The 18,202-nt window shown below is 45.2% G+C and overlaps 1 protein-coding gene across 2 annotated transcripts in view; it reads left to right on the forward strand.

The window, feature by feature from the left end:
- Nucleotides 1-18,202, forward strand: part of LOC149438488 (von Willebrand factor A domain-containing protein 5A-like) — a 52,169-nt gene that overhangs the window by 15,535 nt on the left and 18,432 nt on the right. Inside the window, exons 5-6 of one of the 2 annotated variants that reach the window (XM_089659792.1) lie at nt 800-901; nt 12,067-12,117. In XM_089659792.1, the coding sequence (XP_089515918.1) occupies nt 800-901; nt 12,067-12,117 (153 nt within the window). The remainder of the gene's footprint in view (nt 1-799; nt 902-12,066; nt 12,118-18,202) is intronic. The other variant, XM_089659793.1, reaches the window with a different exon arrangement.

Genomic DNA, 18,202 nt, shown 5'->3' on the forward strand with positions numbered 1-18,202 from the left:
AGTTTCACCTTTTAAGTTTCTGCACTGAAATCAATGAACTTTTGCACCATATTCTAATGTTTTGAGTTTCACCTGTATATACGTGATTTTGCGCAGCCTTGCTGCCCTGTAGCAGTAGCTCTACTATAGGGCGGTGTTGAAGTGGTTAAAGCAGAGGTCCTAGAGAATAAATTGGTGGGTTTTGCAGCTTTTTTGTGCAACTTTTATTTTTTTTGTAAATGCAGCTTTTTTGGGGAAAAAATACACTTTTTTGAATTTCAATGCAAAAACACAATACATAACTCAATTTTTGCTAAGATATTAAAGATCATGTTGCGTCGATTAAATAGATACCAAACATGTCACCATTTAAAATTGCGCGCGCCCGTGCAACCGTGACGAACGACGTAAATTTTACTATCCATAGGCGACGCTTTAAAACTGAAAAGTCAACATGCACAAAAGTCCATATGAAAATAATGGTTCATGGATGTGCAGCGGACAAATCTGCAGCAACTGCGTGATGCCATCATGTGAATATGGAACAAAATCTCTGGAATGTTTCCAACACCTTGTTGAGTCTATACCACGAAGAATGAAGGCAGGTCTGAAGGCAAAAGGAGGTCCAACCCGGGACTAGCAAGGTGGACCTAATAAAGTGGCCGGGGAGTGTATATCATTTTTGGTTTAGAAGTGCATTTAATTCTTCCTGCCCTGATGATAGCATTCACACGTCATGGTGGGGAATCCACAAGTATGTAAAGTGTTAGTAGAGTCTGTATTGTGTTATCCCTCGCTCACCATCTCTCCTGTCTTACAGCAATCATGCGCATAAGTGTGCACCAAGTACATATCTGTAGCAGTAAACTGGCCTGTTCTTCTTCTAACTTTGCCAGTCCTATGAGAAATCAGGCCAGATCTGGTAAGTACCATATTTATATTGCACTTGCTGCTTCTGCTGTGCTGTTACTTTAGAAAACGCAGTATGCTCTGGGGATTCTGTCATGGGTGCAACCTTATATGTAAGAGGAAGAATGTATTTTTATACAGAATACACTATATTGCCAAAAGTATTGGCCCCGCCCTCCAAATCATTGGATTCAGGTGTTCCGATCCCCTCCCAATCATGTGATTCAGGTGTTCCAATCCCCTCCATGGACACAGGTGTATACAATCAAGCCCCTAGGCATGCAGACTGCTTCTACAAACATTGGTGAAAGAATGGGTCGCTCTCAGGAGCTCAGTGACTCCAAGCGTGGTCCCGTGATAGGTGGCCACCTGGGCAATAGGTCCATCCGTGACATTTCCTGGCTACTAAATATTCCACGCTCAACTGTCAGTGGGATTATAACAAAGTGGAAGCAACTGGGAACAACAGCAACTCAGCCACCAAGTGGTAGGCCACGTCACATGACAGAGCGGGGTCAGTGCATGCTGAAGCGCACAGTGCGCAGAAGTCACCAACTGTCTGCAGAGTCAATAGCTAAAGACCTCCAAACTTGGTGTGGCCTTCAGATGAGCCCAACAACAGTGCGTAGAGAGCTTCATGGAATGGGTTTCCATGGCCGAGCAGCTGCATCCAAGCCTTACATCACCAAGTGCAATGCAAAGCGTCGGATGCCGTGGTGTAAAGCACGCTGCCACTGGACTCTAGAGCAGTGGAGATGTGTTCTCTGAAATGACCAATCACGCTTCTCTGTCTGGCAATCCAATGGACATGTCTGGGTTTAGCGGTTGCCAGGAGAACGGTACTTGCCTTACTGCATTGTGCCAAGTGTAAAGTTTGGTGGAGGGGGGATTATGGTGCGGGGTTGTTTTTCAGGGGTCGGGCTTGGCCCCCTAGTTCCAGTGAAGGGTGTGCGTCAGCATACCAAGACATTTTGGACAATTTCATGCTCCCAACTTTGTGGGAAGAGTTTGGGGATGGCCCCTTCCTGTTCCAACATGACTGCCCACCAGTGCACAAAGCAAGGTCCATAAAGACATGGAGGAGCCAGTTTGGGGTGGAGGAACTTGACTGTCCTGCACAGAGTCCTGACCTCAACCCCATAGAACACCTTTGGGATGAATTAGAGTGGAGACTGCGAGCCAGGCCTCCTCCCCCGACATCAGTGCCTGACCTCACAAATGTGCTTCTGGAAGAATGGTCCAACCTTCCCATAGACACCCTCCTAAACCTTGTGGACGGCCTTCCCAGAAGAGTTGAAGCTGTTATAGCTGCAAAGGGCGGGGCCAACTCAATATTGAACCCTACGGACTAAGACTGGGAGGACATTAAAGGTCATGTGTGTGGAAAGGCCGGCGGCCCAATACTTTTGGCAATATAGTGTATATTAGCATACAGTATGTATTCCTGTTCCAGAACAGGTAAGTGTGTTGGGTTGGACTCATAGTTGGAGTGAAGTTTAGTGTGCAAATGACAGGGGACAGAGGCAGAAGACCGGACATCTCTTTTCACTGATAGACCTAATTAGGTGGTAATGGGGCAGCACAGTGGCTAAATGGTTAGCACTTCCGCCTGGCAGTACTCAGGTCGTTGGTTTGAATCCCAACCACGGTACCTCCTGCCTGGAGTTTGCATGTTCTCCCTGTGCCTGCGTGGGTTTCCTCCGGGTACTCCAGTTTCCTCCCACACTCCAAAGACATGCTGGAAGATTAATTGGATCCTGCCTAAATTGGCCCTAGTATGTGTATGTATGAATGTGAGTTAGGGACCTTAGATTGTACGCTCCTCGGGGGCGGGGACTGATGTGAATGTACAATATATATGTAAAGTGCTGAGTAAATTGATTTATTATATAAGTACCTGAAATAAATAAATAATGGTGACGGAGTCACGCTTATGCCCAGTACACGCAATAAGAATGTCGGACAAATGATCATCCGGTTTTTTTTTTTTTTTGCATGCTAGTCTCCATATCGAAAATGAAGAGGGTACTAACCTTACAAAAATTCTTGTATGAAAGAAAACATTTTTGAAAGTGAAGTAATGTATTGTATCGTATTTGTATTGTATTTCCAGATGATTACTGTGCTGAATAAACGAAAATCGTACGATCTGGTGTTGTACGAGAAACATTTTCGCGCTTGTCCCTTCGGATATTGTCGCATGAATTGTCATGATCGGCTTTTGAAAGCTGTGTACTAACGATCAGATAACACTGTTCAACAAATTTTTATTTTTTGCCAGTTTTGGAAACAAAAGGATCCATTTCTTAATGAATTTCGCATTCTGAGTTCAAATATAACAATGAAATTTGTCAATTGGCTCTAGTTTTTCTGTAAAAGGAAAGTTTTCTACTATAGGCGTAATGACTACATAATGCACAATAATTATATAGATAGATGTCTTTCCACAAATATAAAGCAAGTGATATTGACTACATAACAAAGCCTAAATGCCATAATATATTGCATAGGATTACCAAGAAAAATGATAGCCATAAGCTAAGTTGAATCATTTTAATACTTAGGATTCTCACTAGTTTTGTCTTCAGTTTGTGTCGGTTTTGCTTCTCTTGGCTTTTCTCTTGTATTCGAGGAAAGGGCTATCTCTTACAACTGCACGTGACTACACGCTTCAGGTTCTTCCTCACTTGACTCAACCACGAAGGATTCTGCTGCTTTAGGAATTGGTAGCCCCTCTCCATGAGGAACTGGACGTATTGCCGATGGAATATTTGGATAGTGCACAGATAACTTTTTCTTCTTATTTAGCCCTTTTACAATTGGAGGCACCATACAAAAGTAACAATTACTAACATGATCTGTTGGCTCTCTCCAAATCATTGGCACAGCGAAAGGCATAGATGCCTTTTTTCCATTCAACCATTGCTCCAGTGCCGTCCCACAAGAATTGCAGCATATATGTGGTGCCCAGCTCTTGTCCTGGTCTCCTATCTTGCAGCCAAAATACAAGTTGTAGGCTTTCTTAATCATTCCTGTTATCCTCCTTTTTTGTGAGATAAAAGTTATTTCACCGCAGATATAGCAGAAATTATCTGCTTTATTCACACAAGTTCGAGGCATTACTGAGTAGCCTATATAAGCATAAAACGAAATGTAAAGACGCTGTGGAACTACAATCAGCTACAGATACTGCAGCTTTTATGCAGTGAAGTGATGCAATTAAAGGCTAATATTGCATCATCTCAGTATACATGCAATTTTCTATTGGTCACCAGTATCAATTGCGCAATATGCAGCCGAAGTTGCATCATAATTTTGAATGGCTTACGTCATTAGATGGGTGAATATATCATGGAAACTAGAGCCAATCAACATTTTTTAGGGTCATTTTCGTTTTCAGCACCCCAAAATTATGTAAGATTAGCTAATTTTATGCCCAAAACTTTTTACCTGTTGAACAGTGTAATCAAACCATCAGTCCTCATACGAAAATTTCCGTACGATTTTCTTACTCCTATGGGAATGTCCTGCAAGCTGAGGGTAAAGGATGGAAGCAGAGAGGGAAGTACTGTGGGTGGAGGGCAGGTTGGTGGAGAGGACTATGTTCTGATCCGGTCAGAAGTGGGTGAGGAGGGATGCGCTGTAAGATGGGAATGAGGTAGCCAGGAATGGATGCTCTGTGATCCAGGGAAAAAACTTGTTTAGTTTCGGATTTGTTTGTTAAGTTAATAATTTTGTTTCCTCGTATTCATTAGTTAGAACGATTCATTTTCGGAATTGGTTTCGCATATTTGTTATTTTCAAATTGGTTCCAATTTCGAAATTTGAATTTCAGAAGATGGCTATATTCTTTCTATTTTTTTCTATTCGATTCAAAATGTAAATTTTGAAATTCAAAATTCTGTTCTGTTTTATTCTATTCTTTTCTATTCTGTTTAATTCTATTCTAATCTTTTAAAAATTTGCAGGACAGTTATATTCTTTCTATTTTATTCTATTCTATGCTAAATTCGAATTTTGAAATTTGGAACACAGCTATATTCTTTCTATTTTATTTTATTCTATTCTGTTCGAATTTTGAATTTTGAAATTCGGAAGATGGTTATATTCTTTCTATTTTATTATTTTCTTTTCTCCTTATAGCTCCCTTGTCTCCTCCTCCCATATTGATCTCCAGGACTTCTCCAGAGCTTCCCCCATCCTCTGGAACTCTCTACCCCAATTTATCAGACTATCACCTACTCTGCTCACTTTTAGGCGATCTCTGAAAACCTCTCTCTTCAGGAAAGCCTATCCTGCCCTCAGCTAATAATGGAATCTTCTACTCTTCCTACCAGTCTATCCCCCACAGTTACTACCTTTTGTACCACTAGCCCCTCCCTCCAAGATTGTAAGCTCCCAGGATCAGGGCCCTCCTAACCCTCTTGTATTGAACTGTATTGTTGCTGTTTTGTCTCCCGTTATATTGTAAAGCGCTGAGCAAACTGTTGACACTATATAAATCCTGTATAATAATATTCTGTTCTATTCTATTCAATTCTGTTGTATTCTAATATTCTATTTTCCATTCTATATTATTCTATTATTTTCTGTTCTATTCCATTTTATTATGTTCTATTTTAGTCTATTCTTTAAAGCAGCTTAAGTAGGAATCATCTTATTTCACTTTTATACCTTACTGAATTTATTGCAATCATTTTCCATTTCGAATTCAATTGCATTTTCAAATTATGATAATTGGTTTCATTATCATTTTTTATTTTTAGATTTCTTGAAATTCCTTGCTATTGTGATTTGGAAATTCGAATACATCTCCAAATAACAAAAATGTTGATTTGTAATGAAAGGTTAGGTGTTTAAGTCATGGTGTGACTTTGTAGATGGGAGAAAAGAAAGATCCTGTGACCAGGGGAGTTAGCGAGACAGGTGGGCTGGAGGCACTTATAATTTGTAGAGTGAGGTGCGGGGAAGGGAAGTGCTTCGATTGGGGGGTGTAGGGAGGTTCTGTGATGAGGGTGGTGAGGTGGATGAGAGGGAAGGAGGTGCAGTGACCATGGAAATTGGTGAGATGGGTGGTAAAGAGACCCTGTGAGTAGGGGGCTGAGGTGGATGGGAGTGAGGGAAGTGCAGAGACTATGGAGATTGGTGAGATGGATGGTAGAGAGACCCTGTGAGTAGGGGGCTGAGGTAGATGGGAGGGAGAGTGGTGCAGTGACCATGGAGATTGGTGAGATGAGTGGTAGATAGACCCTGTGAGTAGGGGTCTGAGGTAGATGGGAGGGAGAGTGGTGCAGTGACCATGGAGATTGGTGAGATGGATGGTAGAGAGACCCTGTGAGTAGATGGAGCTGAGGTGGATGGGAGGGAGGGTGGTGCAGTGAGTAGATGGGCTGAGGTAGATGGAAGGGAGGGAGGTGCAGTGACCATGGAGATTGGTGAGATGGATGGTAGAGAGACCCTGTGAGTAGAGTGCTGAGGTGGATGGGACAGAGGTGCAATGACCATGGAAATCTTTTAGATGGTTGGTAGAGAAACCCTGTGAGTAGGGGGCTGAGGTGGATGGGAGGGAGGTGCATTGACCATGGAGATTGGTGAGATGGGTAGTAGAGACCCTGTGAGTAGTGGGCTGAGGTGGATGGAAGGGAGGTGCAGTGACCATGGAAATTGGTGATATGGATGGTAGAGAGACCCTGTGAGTAGGGGGCTGAGGTGGATGGGAGGGAGGGAGGTGCAGTTACTATGGAGATTGGTGAAATGGGTGGAAGAGAGACCCTGTAAGTAGGGGGCTTAGGTGGACTGGAGGCAAGTGCAGTGACTATGGAAATTGGTGAGATGAGTGGTAGAGAGACCTGTGAGTAGAGTGCTGAGGTGGATGGGAGGGAGGTTCAGTGACCATGGGAATTGGTGAGATGGATGGTAGAGAGACCCTGTTAGTAGGGAGCTAAGGTGGATGGGAGGGAGGTGCGATGACCATGGATGCTATGATTTGGCGGGTGAGGTTGGCAGAAGGAAAGCGCTTTGATCAGGGGGTTGGTGAGATGGTTTTGATGGAGAAGCTGTGATGTAGATAATAAGATGGATTGGAGAGAGGTGTGGTGATTTGGTGGACGAGGTTGTCAGGAGGAGTGGTGAGTAAGATGGGAGGAAGGTGCTGTCATCTGGAAGGTGAGTTGGGTGGGATGGAGGTGTTGTGACCAGGAGGACAGGAAAGGTGAGGTCAATTGGAGGGAGAGCAGTGTGACCAGAAGGAGGGTGAGGTGGATGGCAGGGAAATACCAGGGTGATGTTGGAAGGGGTGTGTGGTGTGTACAAGGTGGGTGAGAATGAATTAGGAAAAGGGCACTGTGACCAGAGAGTAGGTGCGGTTGACCAGGACCGATGAGGTAGACATTAAGAGAAGTGAAGATAAGAGTCTACTTATAGACTGGGGGCAATAAGATAAGTGGGGTAAGGTAGACGGGGGGAACTGCAACCAGGGGGGGGGGGGACTGTGGGAGGCACTGTAACTGCAAAGTGGGGTATTGTAATAGGGCAGTGGGACTGATGTTGCCCTCCCCCCCATGCAGACTGCAGATCAGGGCTGGCACCTAAACTCCATGTACAATACATTTCTAGGAAGATTTTCTCACATTTCCCTAATTCCTCTGATTAGTGTTGCACCCATCCCCCAGATACATGGTAATATCTGATCCCTTCCTTCCCTTGGGGTTCCCTGCATGTCACATTGCCTAGTGAGGAAAGATGGGGATTAGAGACTTCCCTGTATATTGTATATATGGGAGGGAGGGTGGTGCAGTGAGTAGATGCCTGGACCTTGAAGAAGGGGACATTCCCCGAAAGCTTGTCCTAAAAAAAATTGTATGTTAGTGCAAATTAAAAAAGTATCACGGACAATACTCAATTATTTCTGTCACAAGTGCACTAATACGGCTACAATCACCTCAAGCAATTTGTTTTGTTAGGAATAGAATATTGGACAAAAATTTTCATTATTCAGATGTATCCAAATTTGTGAATCACAATAGTTACCAATTTCAACAAATACAAAATAAATGATAACGAAATGAATTATTTGAATTTTAAAATTAATTCAAATTCAAAATGGAAATATATTGCAATAAATACAGTAAGGGTTACATTTAAAGCCTACTTAGGCTGCTTTATGGAAAAGAAAAGAATAAAACAGACTAGAATAGAAAATAAATAAATAAAATAAAATAAAAGGAATGACTAGAATAAAGTAGAATAGACTAGAATAAAATTGAACGAATATAGGCATCTTCCGAAATTCGAAATTTGAAATTCAAATTTCATATCGATTTGCAATTTGGATTTTGGATCAATTTAAAAATTATTATTATTATACAGGATTTATATGGCGCCAACAATTTGCGCAGCGCTTTACAATATAAGGGAGACAATACAATTACAATACATTTCAGTACAAAAGGAATAGGAGGGCCCGGCTCGTGGAGCTTACAATCTAAAGGAAGGGGGAGATGATACAAAAGGTGATAGCTGCGGGGGATGATCTGGTGGAGGTGATTCACAAATCACAAATACCGTATTTTCCGGCGTATAAGACGACTTTTCAACCCCTGAAAATCTTCTGAAAAGTCGGGGGTCGTCTTATACGCCGGTGCGAGCCGGTGTCAGGGCGGCACTTTTTCGAGGGGCGGCGCAGCGCCGCCCCCCCTCGTCCTCCAATGGACACTAAGTACAGGGGTGGGCAGAGGGGCTGCTGTACCTTACCTGGCTCCGGTCCCACGACGATCCGGTCCAGGAAGCGCGACTGCACCTTCTTTCAGTTCGGCCGCTCGATGGTCACGCGGCCGCTCGGCTCCGCCTCCTCACCGGTGATTGGGCGCCAGCACTGGAAAGGCACACAGGCGACCAATCACCGGCGAGGAGGCGGAGCCGAGCGGCCCCGCGAAAATCGAGCGGCCGCACTAGAAGAAGGAGCAGCCGCTCCTCTCCCCCACTGACACTAACGATGGGGCACTGTTCCTCTCCCACTGACACCAACGATGAGGCACTGTTCCTCCCCCACTGACACCAACGATGAGGCACTGTTCCTCCCCCACTGACACCAATGATGGGGCACTATTCCTCCTCCCCACTGATACCAATGATGGGGCACTATTCCTCCTCCCCACTGATACCAATGATGGGGCACTATTCCTCCTCCCCACTGACACCAATGATGGGGCACTATTCTCCCCACTGATACCAATGATGGGGCACTATTCCTCCCACTGATACCAATGATGGGGCACTATTCCCCCCACTGATACCAATGATGGGGCACTATTCCTCCCACTGATACCAATGATGGGGCGCTATTCCTCCCACTGATACCAATGATGGGGCACTATTCCCCCCACTGATACCAATGATGGGGCACTATTCCTCCCACTGATACCAATGATGGGGCACTATTCCCCCCACTGATACCAATGATGGGGCACTATTCCTCCCACTGATACCAATGATGGGGCACTATTCCCCCCACTGATACCAATGATGGGGCACTATTCCTCCCACTGATACCAATGATGGGGCACTATTCCTCCCACTGATACCAATGATGGGACACTATTCCTCCCACTGATACCAATGATGGGGCACTATTCCCCCCACTGATACCAATGATGGGGCACTATTCCTCCCACTGATACCAATGATGGGGCACTATTCCCCCCACTGATACCAATGATGGGGCACTATTCCTCCCACTGATACCAATGATGGGGCACTATTCCCCCCACTGATACCAATGATGGGGCACTATTCCCCCCACTGATACCAATGATGGGGCACTATTCCTCCCACTGATACCAATGATGGGGCACTATTCCCCCCACTGATACCAATGATGGGGCACTATTCCTCCCACTGATACCAATGATGGGGCACTATTCCTCCCACTGATACCAATGATGGGGCACTATTCCTCCCACTGATACCAATGATGGGGCACTATTCCCCCCACTGATACCAATGATGGGGCACTATTCCTCCCACTGATACCAATGATGGGGCACTATTCCCCCCACTGATACCAATGATGGGGCACTATTCCTCCCACTGATACCAATGATGGGGCACTATTCCCCCCACTGATACCAATGATGGGGCACTATTCTCCCCACTGACACCAATGATGGGGCACTATTCCTCCCCCACTGACACCAACGATGGGGCACTATTCCTCCCACTGATACCAATGATGGGGCACTATTCCTCCCACTGATACCAACGATGGGGCACTATTCTCCCCACTGATACCAATGATGGGGCACTATTCCTCCCACTGACACCAATGATGGGGTGCTATTCCTCCCACTGATACCAATGATGGGGTGCTATTCCTCCCACTGATACCAATGATGGGACACTATTCCTCCCACTGACACCAATGATGGAGCACTATTCCTCCCACTGACACCAATGATGGGACACGATTCTTCCCACTGACACCAATGATGGGACACTATTCCTCCCACTGACACCAATGATGGAGCACTATTCCTCCCACTGATACCAATGATGGGACACTATTCCTCCCACTGACACCAATGATGGGACACTATTCCTCCCACTGACACCAATGATGGGACACTATTCCTCCCACTGACACCAATGATGGGGCACGATTCTTCCCACTGACACCAATGATGGGACACTATTCCTCCCACTGACACCAATGATGGGACACTATTCCTCCCACTGACACCAATGATGGAGCACTATTCCTCCCACTGACACCAATGATGGGACACTATTCCTCCCACTGACACCAATGATGGGACACTATTCCTCCCACTGACACCAATGATGGGGCACGATTCTTCCCACTGACACCAATGATGGGGCACTATTCCTCCCACTGACTAATGATGGGGCACTATTCCTCCCACTGACACCAATGATGGGGCACGATTCTTCCCACTGACACCAATGATGGGGCACTATTCCTCCCACTGACTAATGATGGGGCACTATTCCTCACACACTGACACTAATGATGGGGCACCATCATTGGTGTCAGTGGGAGGAATAGTGTCCCATCATTGGTATCATTGGGAGGAATAGTGCCCCATCATTGGTGTCAGTGGGAGGAATAGTGCCCCATCATTGGTGTCAGTGGGAGGAGTAGTGCCTCATCATTGGTGTCAGTGGGAGGAATAGCACCCCATCATTGGAATACCATACTGAAATACCATACCATATTGAAATCGGATATGATGTTTTTTCATTTTTATTTGGTGTGCGTTGGAAGAGGGGTAGTCTTATACGGCGAGTATAGCTCTAACCCTATATTTTAACAGGAAAAGTAGGGGGTCGTCTTATACGCCCAGTCGTCTTATACGCCGGAAAATACGGTATACAAATCACAAATATACAAAAAAAAATGTATATATGAAACAAATGCTGAAAATAAATCTTTCTAACATAACAAATATGACAAAATGAAAATTGTTAACTCAATGAATGAATCTGAACCAAAACACATTTTTCCGTCGTGCACACCTCTAGTGCCATCTGCTGGGGAAGCGAAGAATCAGGTAAATTTAAAGTGCATGTCCTCTCCCCTTTTCAAAATTTTCAAATCTTCCCAGAATTGGGCGCACTACAAATCTTACAGTCCCTAGTCTATCTCAGGAGACAGCAAGAGGGGTGGCTACATTCTTACACACAGTGGGACCACGGAGAAAGAATGTAGCCACCCTCTAATAGGAAGTCAGATGACAGCAGAAAAAAAAAAGCATTTGGAGATCTGAAGTAGGCTGAGAGCAATAGACGGCTTTTCTGAGTCAAGAATACGCGCTTGAATAGTTTTTTTTTATTTACCAGAGTTTAGTGTCACTTTACAGATTTTGGATGTTATCTCCACCTTTGTCTAGTCCTGTGTCAGTTGGCTTTGGTCTGCCTATGAAGTTTATCAGATAGGCAACTCAATGGTCAACTAAAGTTGAGTTTGCACATCAGGCTGACAACGTTGCCTCTGTTCGCAAGGCAGTGGCTAAGTGTTGTCAGCCTGTGATAGGAAGTGCTATTACCAGCAGGATATCCAGTTAAGAAACTTACTACTGAAAAACAGTTGTTGGGTTTAGATATATGGTACTGTAAAGACTGTCCTTCTCGATGTTTATGAAGCTTTTCTTTCATGTACAGATTCAGCACCACTAAAGCTGGTTGGGTGGTTTAAGAAAATGGCATCATCAGGTATGTGATTGTACACTCCAAGGGGCCAGTCCAATGTTCTTGAGGTTAGCACCATTGCCTGGTGTCCCATAATGTTCTGTAAATGGAAAACTTCATCAGGTGGTTTCTTAAGGCAGAGAAAGTAATGTATATCAGCAAGGCAGTTTTCCAGCATTGTTGAGAAATGCACTATATTGCCAAAAGTATTGGTCCAGCCCTCCAAATCATTGGTTCCAATCACCTCCATGGCCACAGGGGTATAAAATCAAGCACCAAGGCATGCAGACTGCTTCTACAAACATTGGTGAAAGAATGGGTCGCTCTCAGGAGCTCAGTGACTCCAAGCGTGGTCCCGTGATAGGTGGCCACCTGTGCAATAAGTCCATCCGTGACATTTCCTGGCTACTAAATATTCCACGCCCAACTGTTAGTGGGATTATAACAAAGTGGAAGACACTGGGAACAACAGCAACTCAGCCACCAAGTGGTAGGCCACGTCACATGACAGAGCGGGGTCAGCGCATGCTGAAGCGCACAGTGCGCAGAAGTCGCCAACTGTCTGCAGAGTCACCAGCTAAAGACCTCCAAACTTGGTGTGGTCTTCAGATGAGCCCAACAACAGTGCGTAGAGAGCTTCATGGAATGGGTTTCCATGGCCGAGCAGCTGCATCCAAGCCTTCCATCACCAAGTGCAATGCAAAGCGTGGGATGCAGTGGTGTAAAGCATGCCGCCACTGGACTCTAGAGCAGTGGAGACGTGTTCTCTGGAGTGACCAATCACACTTCACTGTCTGGCAATCCAATGGATGTGTCTGGGTTTGGCAGCTGAAGGTAGAACAGTACTTTGCCTGACTGCAGTGTAAAGTTTGGTGGAGGGGGGATTATGGGGTGGGGTTGTTTTTCAGGGGTTTGGCTTGGCCCCCTAGTTCCAGTGAAGGGAACTCTTAAGACGTCAGCATACAAAGACATTTTGGACAAGTTCATGCTCCCAACTTGTGGGAAGAGTTTGGGGACGGCCCCTACCTGTTCCAACATGACTGCGCACCAGTGCACAAAGCAAGGTCCATAAAGACATGGAGGAGCCAGTTTGGGGTGGAGGAACTTGACTGGCCTGCACAAAGTCCTGACCTCAACCCCATAGAACACCTTTGGGATGAATTAGAGCGGAGACTGCGAGCCAGGCCTTCTCCCCCGACATCAGTGCCTGACCTCACAAATGTGCTTCTGGAAGAATGGTCCAACCTTCCCATAGACACCCTCCTAAACCTTGTGGACAGCCTTCCCAGAAGTGTTGAAGCTGTTGTAGCTGCAAAGGGCGGGGCCAACTCAATATTGAACCCTACGGACTAAGACTGGGAGGCCATTACAGGTCATGTGCATGGAAAGGCCGGCAGCATAATACTTTTGGCAATATAGTGTATATTTACAGTCACAAAATGCCAGAGAAGCACTTTTCTTGGTGGGGTATGGTATGAATGCATCACGCTACAATCCCCAAATGTCCCAACAGATATCCGGCTGCCAGGGGGAGATTGTTCTGATAAGGTGACAAAGGAGACATTCTGTAATAGGAAACCTATTTTTTCTCTCCTCAATAGGCACCTCACCCTAACGCTACCCTTAGTCTCTCCCAATGCAGTGGGGGCTCTGCCCATATCTTACCTCCACACTGTGGACACATGGAATTATTATAATTATACAAGATTTATATAGCGCCAACAGTTTGTGCAGCGCTGTACAAGATGAGGGCAGACAGTACAGTCACAATACAGTTCAATTCAGTAGGAATCAGAGGGTTCTGCTGCTTTGAGCTTACAATCTAAAAAGGAGGGTCAAGTGATGCAAAAGGTAAAAGCTGTGGGGAATCAGCTGATGGAAAAAATAAAAGTACAGTTGTTAGGTGGGGGCAGGAGAGAATATCTATGAGGAGTTTTCAGGGATTGTCTAAAAGTGGAGAGAGTAGGAGATAGTCAGACAGATTGGGGTAGGGAATTCTAGAGTATGGGAGCGGCTCTGGTGAAGTCCTGGAGGTGAGCATGGGAGGAGGTGACAAGGGAGCTAGAGTGCAAGAGGTTTTGGGAATAACGAAGAGTATGATTTGGTTGGTATTTTGAGACTAGGTTAGTAATGTAGCTGAGTTGAGGATGGATTTGTAAGTCATTGATAGTATTTTGAATTTGTTGGGTGAGCGGAAGCCAGTGGAGTGATCAACAGAGAGGAGTAGCAGACACTCAGCAGTTGGTAAGGTGGATGGGTCTGGCAGCAGCATTCATGATGGACTGAAGCATAGCCTATGTAAAGGTAAGCCAGTGAGGAAGGATTTGCAATAGTTGATGACTAGAGAGTGAACCAGAAGCTTGGTGGTGTCATTGGTTAGGAAGGGGCGTATTTTGGAGATGTTCCGGAGGTTGAAGTGGCAAGCTTTGGATAGTGATTGGATGTGGAACCAAAAGGAGAGTTCAGAGTCCAAGATCACACCTAGCACCATGGCATGTGGGGACAGATTAATAGTTGTGCCATTGATCTTGACAAAGAAATCAGGGGAAGGGGCAAGTTGGGGAGGAAATATTAGGAGCTTGGTTTTGGATAGATTGAGTTTAAGAAAGTGGTGTGACATCCAAACTGATATGTCTGTTTGTAAATTAGTGATGCCTGAGGATACCAATGGAGTAAGCTGAGGGGTAGAGGGATACAGTGGGGCAAAACAGTATTTAGTCATTTGGATGATCCAGAAGAGGGTCGGGAGAATGTCATATGGTCAGATGAAACCAAAATAGAACTGTTTGGTAGAAACACAACTCGTCGTGTTTGGAGGAGAGAGAATGCTGAGTTGCATCCAAAGAACACCATACCTACTGTGAAGCATGGGGGTGGCAACATCATGCTTTGGGGCTGTTTCTCCGCAAAGGGACCAGGACGACTGATCCATGTACAGGACAGAATGAATGGGGCCATGTATCGTGAGATTTTGAGTGCAAACCTCCCTCCATCAGCAAGGGCATTGAAGATGAAACGTGGCTGGGTCTTCCAACATGACAATGATCCCAAACATACCGCCCGGGCAACGAAGGAGTGGCTTCGTAAGAAGCATTTCAAGGTCCTGGAGTGGCCTAGCCAGTCTCCAGATCTCAACCCCATAGACAGCCCCAAAACATCACTGCTCTAGAGGAGATCTGCATGGAGGATGGGCCAACATACCAGCAACAGTGTGTGCCAACCTTGTGAAGACTTACAGGAAACGTCTGTTATATATCCTTTGTTGGCAATGACAGAGGTCAAAGTATTGAGATGAACTTTTCATATTGACCAAATACTTGTTTTCCACCATAACTTGCAAATAAATTCTTTCCAAATCAGCCAATGTGATTGTCTGGATTTTTTTTCTCATTTTGTCTCTCATAGTTGAGGTCTACCTATGATGCCAATTACAGGCCTCTCTCATCTTTTTAATTGGGAGAACTTGCACAATTGGTGGCTGACTAAATACTTTTTTGCCCCACTGTAGATTAGGGTGTGGTCAGAGTATAAATGGCATTGGAAGCCATGAGAGGCTATCAGCTGACCCAGGGAGGAGGTGTAGATTTTAAATAAGAGAGGTCCAAGAACAGAACCTTAGGGGGACACTGACAGAAAAAGGAAGAGGAGAGGAGGAGGTAGAATTGTAAGTGACGCTGAAGATGTGGTGGGATAGGTAGGATGAGAACCAACAAAGAGTACAGTCATGGAGACCAAAGGAGTGGAGTTTTTTGAGGAGGATGGGGTGGTCAACCATGTCAAAGGCAGCAGAGAGGTCCAAGACACAGAATGTCCTATTTATGGAATTCTGTGTCAAGCTGGCAGCCCAAATCTCATGGGATTTTGCTTTCCAATAAGATATGCCTATATAGAAATTTATAGAAGAAACTGCAAAATAGTTTGTTTCTCTTGTAATTAACTCGTTCGAGTCTAGAGCAATTTTTGTTTTCATTTTTTTGCACACATTTAAAAATCTTCACATTAAAATTACTTAAACTCCCAGAACATTACATAATTTCAGAAAGCAGAGGCCCTGTACAATAAAAAGATGATAGATGCAAATTTTTATGTCACGTGATATTTGCTGTTTTCAGGAAAAAATATAATAAAATTAATTTTAGTGCAAATTCACACAATAGAATACTGATTTTTTCTTTTTTTTCTAAAATTTCAAAGAATGAGGTTGCATCGAGTAAACTGATACCAAACATGCCAAGTCTTAATATTGAGCATGCCTGTTATATCGCAAAAACCTACCGGCACCTTAAAAGTCTTTACAGGTCATCAGTTTAGAGTTACCTAGGCGTTCTTGCACTAGAATTATTGCTCTCACTCTGACCTTTGCGGTGATATGTCACATGAGTGGTGCATCCGCAGTTTACGTATGCGTGAGCACCCCCGTGCCTGCATTTGCGCGCATGTGTGGGGTAACGGGGGGTTGCAGTCATTTTTTTTCAAAATACATTTTATTATAATTTTTTAAACATGTTTCTTTTATATATTTATTTATTTTTACTTGATTGCTACAGGCAGGGGCCGACTGACCATTTGGAAACTTGGGCACTGCCCGAGGGCCTGGGGTCAGTAGGGGGCCCCATGATATGCCCCTGGTACCTTTTTCATAGGCTTTTTTGAGTTTGGGCAAGGACACGGGCCCCATGATCCCCTATTGCCCGGGGGCCCCATTTGTTGTCAGTCTGCCCCTGGGTACAGGTTAATAATCCCCCATGTCATAGCATTGGGCAGGTGACAGATAATCTTTTTAAAGAGACATTAGAGGTCTAACAGACCCTGATGTTTCCCCAGCCCTTCATGGCATCTAACCGAGCACAGATTGCTTAGATGTGTCCCAGATGGTGGATCTGATGGTGGATCTGAAACCAGAAGTGACAAAATCACCGTCGCTTCCAGTTTCATTGCTCCTCACCCTGAAGCCGTTGGTTGTGGTCCTGGGTTGCCAGTGAGAGCAGGAGAGTCCGGGAACCACGGCCATGAGGGTGGGTGGGAAGTTGGACTAGGGTTGCCACCTCATCTCTTTAAAACCCAACACATATTAATTACACAAGTTCTGTAGCTGATTAAGGTGGTCATTAAACTCACTGAGTGCCTTATGTGCAATAACTTAGCCTCAGAAACCGTGTATTTAATATGTGTTCCGTTTTCAAGGGATGAGGTGGCATCCCTAGGGGGGGTTAAAGTGATAAGTGGCTACAGAGCCACAACATCACAAGTCCAGAGGAGGCTGAACAAAACCCGCACAAGCTGATGGCTTCTACTGCAGCCAACAACTTGTGTTTAACGGTTCACTCTCTGGACATACATAGTACGGCCAAGGAGCTGAACAAGTTAAAGCAGACCTCCACCCCCCAGATCATCTAATCTTATTTTATACTTTAGGCCTGACACCACTTACCCACCACCATTCTTGCCTAGGCGAGAATGACGGACACTGGAATTCCACATCACATATCCAGTGGTGTATTTAGGTTTTGTGCTGCCCTAGGCAACACAAAAATTGGACATCCCCACCCTGGCAGAGAGAGACCCCAATCACCCCCCCCCCCACCACTACCACCACCGCCACCAACATGGAGAGAGCTTTCCACTAATACCCACACCCCATCCACCACACCGACAGAGAGAAAGACACTCATCTTCACAGCTCTGGACATCCCTGGGAACGACAGTTGGGCTCTGCATGCACCATCAAGCATCCCGAAGCCTCTCTCGGATCCCACCTGATCCCCATGCCGCATATGTCCCTTTTTCCAGGGGGAAGTGTTGCCCCCCTAAAAAATGCTGTCCTAGGCAAATGCCTTGTTTGCCTTATGGTATATATGCCCCTGCACATATCCCAGGAGACTGCAGGGGTAGGGTATGACAGTGTCTGGTGGGTCATCATCAGAGGATGGCCACCTGAACCCAGAAGAGGCAGCTGGCTTCTGACTTAGGAGGACCAAGATGGTGGTACGGGATCAGGTTGCTGCACCTAATCAACAGATTGCAGCAGGACAACTCTGGATTCACTGGGAAGGTGAGTATCTGAATCCAAGACAATGCTGCATGACAAAAAAAAGGAGGGACTGAAGTT

The sequence above is a fragment of the Staurois parvus genome, unplaced genomic scaffold (assembly GCF_062004578.1).
Source record: "Staurois parvus isolate SC_StPar_1 unplaced genomic scaffold, SC_StPar_1.0 ptg001190l, whole genome shotgun sequence".
NCBI classification, from domain to species: domain Eukaryota; kingdom Metazoa; phylum Chordata; class Amphibia; order Anura; family Ranidae; genus Staurois; species Staurois parvus.